Source organism: Trachypithecus francoisi, unplaced genomic scaffold, assembly GCF_009764315.1.
Source record: "Trachypithecus francoisi isolate TF-2019V2 unplaced genomic scaffold, Tfra_2.0 Lachesis_group5, whole genome shotgun sequence".
Lineage (NCBI taxonomy): Eukaryota > Metazoa > Chordata > Mammalia > Primates > Cercopithecidae > Trachypithecus > Trachypithecus francoisi.
The window spans coordinates 146,239,185-146,246,555 of NW_022681470.1; the positions used below are offsets into that span (position 1 = coordinate 146,239,185).

At 63.5% G+C, this 7,371-nt stretch overlaps 1 protein-coding gene across 1 annotated transcript; it reads right to left on the reverse strand.

Moving 5' to 3' along the window:
* Positions 1–864: 864 nt before the first annotated feature.
* Positions 865–7,140, reverse strand: HMG20B (high mobility group 20B). The gene is made up of 10 exons (XM_033196504.1): positions 7,060–7,140; positions 6,708–6,763; positions 6,254–6,362; positions 5,449–5,652; positions 4,390–4,510; positions 3,721–3,767; positions 3,385–3,457; positions 2,896–3,111; positions 1,895–2,027; positions 865–1,455 (listed from the first exon to the last, which is right to left on the reverse strand). Exons 2-10 carry the CDS (start codon positions 6,743–6,745, stop codon positions 1,443–1,445), a joined length of 954 nt encoding a protein of 317 aa, XP_033052395.1. The 5' UTR covers positions 6,746–6,763; positions 7,060–7,140; the 3' UTR covers positions 865–1,442.
* Between the last annotated feature and the right edge of the window lie 231 nt (positions 7,141–7,371).

The following is a 7,371-nucleotide window of genomic DNA, read 5'->3' on the forward strand; positions in this document are numbered from 1 at the left end:
GGGAGGTTGCAGTGAGCCTAGATCGTGCCACTGCACTCCAGCCTGGGCGACAGAGTGAGACTCCGTCTAAAAAAAAAGGTCACACTGTGTGTGGTCCCATATCCAGGACAGGTCAATCCATAGAGGCAGGAAGAGGATTTGTGGGTGCAGGAGCTGGGGAGGGGATGAGAGTGACTGTCGGTGAGGACGGGACTTCCTTTGGGGGTGATTAGAATGTGCTGACATTAGATAAAGGTGATGATTGCACAAAATTGTGAATGTACTAAACGCCTGAATTGTGCATTTTAAAATGGCTAAAATGGCCAGGCACGGTGGCTCAAGCCTGTATCCCAGGGCTTTGGGAGGCTGAGGCAGGAGGACCGCTTGAGTCCAGGAATTCAAGGCTGCAGTGAGCTATGATTGGGCCACTGCACTCCAGCCTGGGTGACAGAGCAAGACCATGTCTCTAATAAACAAACAAAATGGCTATAATGGTGAGGTTTATGTTGTGTATTTTACACAATAAACAAAACCGTGGCCGACCCAAAGTCAGTGTGCTATGAAGTGGACTTGAACCCCTGTGCGGACACAAGTTGAAGATGACCTGAGCAGCTGTGACTGTCCCCTGTGCTTCAAGTCCCCCATGTGTGCTGAGGCCACAGTACACAACTTCAGGTGGGGAGGGATGGAGATGCCTGCCCTGCCACTGACTTGCTCTTCCAACCCGGGCAAGTCTGGGCTCTCGTCTCCCTATCTGAGAAACTCCGAGGCTCTGCTAGACGTAAGAAAGCAGGCCTGGCGCCCCCAGCAGGGATGTCATGGGGGCCCAGGCTGCACCTTCTGAACCCTCCACATCACCCCAAACAACCTTACACACTCACAAGCTTAAAACACAAATTTTACTTGTTTTTATTTAAAAAGTTCGGATCCAGCAGTGGGAAGGGGCCACCCCCACCAGGGTCCCTTGGCCGGAGGAGGGCAGGATGGGCAAGGCCGGCCCCCACTCATCTGCGGTACAGGCGTGCGGAGGACCCCCCCCCCCCGTAAGTCCCCACAAGGTAGCTGCCTGTGTGGCCTACGGCACAGCCCCTCCATAGTGAGTAATTTGGGGGGTCCTGCTGTGTGCTAGGGGTGGGTTTCGTCTGCCCTGTGTCCCGGGGGTGGCCGGGAGAGCCAGTGGAGAACCAGTATAGCGTGTGGCTGTCCTCCGAGGAGGGGCACCTGCGGTTGTGCGGTTCTTCTGGGTGTATCGCGCAGCGAGTGCTTTTTCTGGGTTCAGGGGGCTGGGGAGACTAAAAGCTAAAGGGATGCTGCAGAAATTTAGTTTTAGGGGGGCTGGAGCCCCCAAGGTGCAAGATGGGACCAGGCCCCAAAGGGTGGACCCCCAGCCTCTCGTCCACGGGGTGGGGTGGGGCAGGGCCGCGCCCACAGCTTCTTGTCTGCATCGTGGGCCCGCCCACTCCTCACAGGTGCTCGCTGAAAGGAGAGAGAGGAGGGCCCGGATGAGGCCGTCATCATCTCTGGCCCTCACCCCGGCCCTCGGGAACCCCAGAAGCTATGGCCCATCAGCTGCTCCAACAGATGCCAGGGTTGGGGTACAGGGTGAACCCCTCTAACCCGGGCACTGGGATCCACCCTGAGAAGCGTTGGGGAAGTTCTGGTGCCCCCGAGTGGGTCCTGCCGGCTCGGGGGTCTGGCAGAACATCCCCGGCCATCCCAGCACTGGTGCATGGGGCGACCGCAGGTCGATCCCCCGGGAGGCGGTCTCCTAGTAAGATCATGCTGTGAAGCCCCATCCAGCAGCCCCCGCGGACCTGGGGAACCCCGGGACCGGCACACCTGGGCCCGGAATCCCGGCCCCGCCCCCGCCCCGCCCCTCCTCGCCCGGCCCCGCCCCGCCTCGCCCGGCACACACCTGGCGACCTGGGCCAGGATTTCCTTGATGCGGACGATGAGCTTCTCGTGCTGCGCAGGGTCGCGCTCGATGGCTCCGTGCAGCCGGGCCATGTAGAAGTCCAGAGTGCCCAGCGTGGGCGTTTCGCCCGTGCCTGGGGGACAGGTGGGTGGGTCAGGCAACGGTGCCGGGGAGTCGCGGGCGGGGGCTCCAGGGGTAGAGGGTGACTAAGGGAGGGTCGCGCGGGCGCTCGAAGCTCAGGACCGGGCCAGTGCAGGAGGGGCGAAGGGTGGGCTAAGGTCAGCCGGGCCTGGAGGATGGCAGGGACAGGGGCAGGGTGGGGAGGCAGGCATCCAGGGTAGCTGAGGACAGTCACGGATGGAGGGAACGGGGTCGGGGAGGTGACACTGGGGGACTGGAGGGCTGGGGTAGCGTGGGACGGGACTAGGGGGGCGAGGGGGTGCTCAGTGGTCAGCGGGGCGTGGGGAGGGATGGGTGATGGGGGCGTGAGGTGGGACGCGCGTGGCGAGCAGGGAGGCCGGGTCAGTGTTCAGGCTGGTCGGGGGCTGGCGAGGGAGAGGGTCTAGCGAGGGTGGGGCCGGTAGGGAGCAGTGCCCGGAACTTCCGAGATAGGGACACAAAGGGGCTGCGAGAGGAGGGGATCAGGTGCTCGCGGGAGGCGGCGATTCAGCCGGGACAGGTCGGGAGAGGTCGTGGCAGGGAGGCGCGCTCGGTGGGGGCGAGGCCGGGGACAGGGCCGAGTAGTGGGGTGCGGAGCGGAGCTCGGGGGTGGTCTGGGAAGAACCAGACGGGGTAATGGGGTGGGGGTGCGGGGGTGGGGAAGGGGGCGGAGCTGGGTGTGTGTGTGTGTGTGTGTGTGATGAGGGCGGGGCATAGGCGGGGCCGGGTGACTGCCGAAGAGGGGACGGCGCGATGGGCGGGGCCGGGTGACTGTGGAAGGGGGGAGGCGGGCGGGGCTCAGTGACCGGGGAGGGACTGGGAGATGGGGGCGGGGCCCGCACCCGGCACCGGCAGCGAGGCGAAGCTGGCGGTGAGCGCCTGGCGCACGGCCTGGAGCTGCTGCTGCAGCGCCAGCGTCCTTCGCTCCTCCAGCGCCAGCTCCTGCTCCAGACGCTCGCGCGCGCTGCTCATGCTCTGCGTGTGCCTCTGCAGCACCGCGTTCTGCTCCTCGAAGGCCACGTTCATCTTTCGCAAACGCCGAAGCTCCGCCTCGCGCGCTGCGCCGGGCGTAGGGGGAGAGGGGTCAGAGCCTGCGCCTCCCCTCTCCCCCACCGCCGGGCTTTTGCCAGGGACGTGCCCCTTGCCCGGGCTTCCCTCACTGCGTCGTCTGCCTCCTGCTCCACATCAGCTGCTGGGGCGACGGGGCGCACCTGGGCGCTCATAGGAAACCTCCCGATCCGTCTCCTCCAGCCTTGGGGCCCTCCTGGCCCACGCCCCGCTCCACTACCCACTTCCACGGAGTTCGCATCAGGACCGCAGTTAACGCTCACCTTTGTTTTGGTCCAAGAACTCTTCAGTGAAGATGGGAACATCGAAGGTGGAGAAGCCATCGCAGTCCCCACCCTAACAGGAAGGGACAAAGTGGTAATTTTGCTGGTGGTAGGGGCAGCTACGCTTTCTGGGTGTGTCCCAAGCCTAGGAGGGTCTCCTGGGGCACCCCGGGTGGGAGTGTTACCAACAGCGTCCCCACGGTGCAGTGGTACCGCCCCTGCTTGCACACATCTGGGCGTGTGGCGATCGCTTACTCCCCGGAGCTCTGGCTCAGGGTTCTGGAAGCCTCCAGACCTTTCTCCCCCAGGCGCTTTGAGAGGAGGAAGGTCGCTTACCTTGTGTCCGTTCAGGAGGGTGTTCATGAGCCCAGAGCCCGAGTCTTCTGGCGGGGGAGGGGAAGGGCAGAGTCAGCCTCCCAGGCCTCCAGTGACCATGCCCTGCACCCTAGGTCAGTACTGTTCAGCTGGCTCCAGCTCCCCACCTGAGTCCCCCGCGGCTCCAGCTCCACACCCGAGTCCCCTGCGTCTGGGCATCCCCCATCGCTGTAGCGAGTGAGCCCCCTTCATTCCTGTCTGGTTATGTATCTTTCCCCCGCCCATCCCACGGGACTGTGCCCCATGGAGCCGAGGCCCTGCCTGGGCTGAGGTAGCACCCCACAGAGCAGAACCCCAATTGCTCGCACCGGCCCCTTTCACGTTTTTTTTTTTTTTTTTTTTTTGAGACGGAGTCTCGCCCTGTCGCCCAGGCTAGAGTGCAGTCATCTTGGCTCACTGCAACCTCTGCCTCCCGGGTTCAAGCAATTCTCTGCCTTAGCCTCCCGAGTAGCTAGGATTACAGGCAGCTGCCACCACACCCAGCTAATTTTTGTATTTTTAGTAGTGGGGAGGGGTTTCACCATGTTGGCCAGGCTGGTCTTGAACTCCTGACCTCAGGTGATCCACCCACCTCGGCCTCCCAAAGTGCTGGGATTACAGACGTGAGCCACCGCGCCTGTCCCCTCCCACCTTTCTTGATCTTCTTCTCCTGGATCTTCTCCGTGCACATCTTATAGGCTTCCGACTGCTGGTACGCCCGCAGCTCCTTCATGTACTGCTGCTTCTCTCTCTCGGCCTCGTCCAAGTACCGCTGGGGGACAGCACCAGAAGACCTGAGGCAGGGGCAGCCTCCAACGCCAGGACCCAGTCTTAATCACTCAGCTTTCACAGCACCCTCCCCTCTCCTGAACCTTCCATAGCTCCCTATTCCCTCCAGACAGACAGAACCGGCTCCTCAGCCTGTTGCTCAAGGACCTCCGAGCTCCCACATCACTTCCCATGCCCCGGGCTCATCCCCAACTCCTGCCCTGACAAGCCACTCCTGGGCGCCAGAGTCATGGGCAGGCACCCAACCTCCAGGGTATGTGGATACCTGGACTCCCTCCTGCACCTGTTTTTCTCTTTGAAATTTTACTTACAGGGGTGCAAAGCGGTGGTGGCTTTTGTTACATTTCCGTGATGTTTTTGCAATTTTTAAACTAACAGTATATGAAAATCAGATTTCACAAAAAATCCAGGTCTTATCCTGACTTCTTAGACATATCTGTTGGTCACCCAGTTTTCAATCTGTCTTGCCTCTTGCTAGCCGCGCCCCCAAAAGCTGGTCATGGGCTGGCCACAGTGGCTAATGTCTGTAATATCAGTACTTTGGGAGACTGAGGTGGGCAGATCATTTGAGGTCAAGAGTTCGAGACCAGCCTGGCCAACATGGCGAAACTCCATTTCTACTAAAAATACAAAAGTTAGCAGGGCGTGGTGGCCGGCGCCTGTAATCCCAGCTACTTGGGAGGCTGAGACAGGAGAACTGCTTGAACGCGGGAGGCGGAGGTTGCAGTGAGCCAAGATCGCCACACTGCACTCCAGCCTGGGTAACAGAGCAAGATTCTATCTCACACACACACACACAAAAGCTGGTCATGGGTGGGCATTTCACCAGGCAGAAGGAAAAGCCCTGCACGTGGAATCCTTTGGGGGTCGGGGCTACTGGTAGTAAGGGTGTCCGCAGGCCCTGCTCACCGCCCCGCCCACCTGCTTCTCCGTTGGCTGCAGCTTGCTCCACTCAGCGCCCAGCATCTTGGTGATCTCGGGAAAGGGCAGATCCGGGTGGCGCGTGCGGATCTGCTCGCGCCGTTCGTTCAGGAAGCGCACGTAGCCCGTGACCGGTGCCTTGGGCCCATTCGGCAGAATCTTCTTCCGCTTCTTGCCCTTGGGCCAGCCGCGTTTCTTCACCGGCTGCAGAACCGGGCTGCGTCGTTGGGAGGGGGGCCTGGCGTACTGGGGCGGGGCTCAGAGGGGCATGGGCGGGGCCTAATGCTGTATGGGCGGGGACGGGGCGGGGCCTAGCTGGGAGGAAGAACCCGGAAGAGATGGAGGTAGGGCCCAGTCAGGAGTCAGGACACGGTGGTTTAGAGGGGTCCCTGGCCAGGGGTGAGGGGATCCCAGAGACTATGGGCCGAGGTTTGAGCACAGGGGTGGCGTTGACTTAGGTTGTGGGCGTGGCCTCCGCTTGGTGGGCGTGGCCTCCGCTTAGTGGGCGTGGCTTCTTGGAGAAAGGACCCACAGGACCATGGGGAGGGTGCCGCCCCCAAGGAGTGGAAGTGGGCGGGACCTTAGAGTAGGCAGAGCTGGCATTGTGTGGTGGGCGGGGCCTGGACTTAGGGAGGCAGAGGACCTGTCAGGGGCGTGGCAGCTCGCACGGGGCGGGGTCTCAGCTTCCGGAGGAAAATCTGGGCTGTGGGCGGAGCCACAAGCAATTCAAATCCAGCCTGGGGCGGGACTTCCAGGCTGGGGCCGCAGCCCGGGGCCTCCCCCAGCTCAGCGCAGGGACTCTCACCTCCTCCTCGTGGGACCCCTTCTCGCCGGCGCGTGGACCCTCGCCGCGCTCTTGCTTGACAGCCACCACGAAGCCCCCATGCTGGCCCGGAGCCTTGCCGCCCGCCGGCTGGAGCCAAGGATACCGGGGTCAGCCCCGTCCCTAGAGCTTCCCCTCCCCCAAACGCCCACCCCAAGGCTTTTAGACCCCCGACGACGGGGCTGCTGCGAGAGTGCACGAGCCCGAGGAAGCAGGGTCTGATGGGGTCACTATCCGGGTAAGGTGGGACAAGGGGGGCTCCTGGGAGGGGGCTGGAAGCCGAGGTGGGGGGTGTAGGATTGGGTGGAGGGAGAAGCCCCTGACCCAGGTTGTGGGGGGTCAAGACCCCGGCCGGGGTGACTGGGGCGGGGGTTCAGGAGCTAGGGCTGCAGCCGGGAAGGTACCGAGGGCGTGGGGAGGGAATCGGTGCACTCACGCGGCGGCCGCGCCGGGCTGCTTGGGGCCGTGGGACATGGCTGCTCCAGGCCGGACCTGGAACACGGACGCGGGCGAAGTTGAGTAGCGCCTGGGCTGACCGATGGCGGACCGCGAACTGGGGTATCCCGTGATGGAGAGCCCCGGGATGCCGGGCCCGGGGCGCTGGGGGGGGCCGGATCCGGGGGCGGAGAAGTCCTCGAGGGCGGGCGCCCCAAGAATCCTTTGTTGGGCGATTGCCCCCCGGGAGGCCTGGGCCGGTTCTCCCCGGCCCAGGAAAGACCCCGGCCCGGCCCTGGGACCCCCGCACCCCCGCCCCCTCGCAAGGCCGGGAGTTCCGCGGCTGTTTTCACCTCCAAAGAAACTTTCCCGGACCTCCCGACTGCGCGACGCTCCAACCAACCGCCCGCAGCCCACCCCCGCCGACTGCCCCGCCCCTCCCCGCCCCCGGCATGGTAATGAAGCCTCGGCGAACGGTCCCATTGGGTGAGGCCTTCCCCCCGGGCGTGCCCATGCAGATACCGATCAGCGCGCCGGCCGGCGATTGGCTGGGGAGGCTGCTGAGCCGCGTGGGAGGTTGGTAAGGAAGGCGGCGGGCGGTGCGTCAAGTTCGGCTGCGCTCGGCCGCGCTCGGGACCAATCGGGAGCGCGTGGCGGACTTGCTG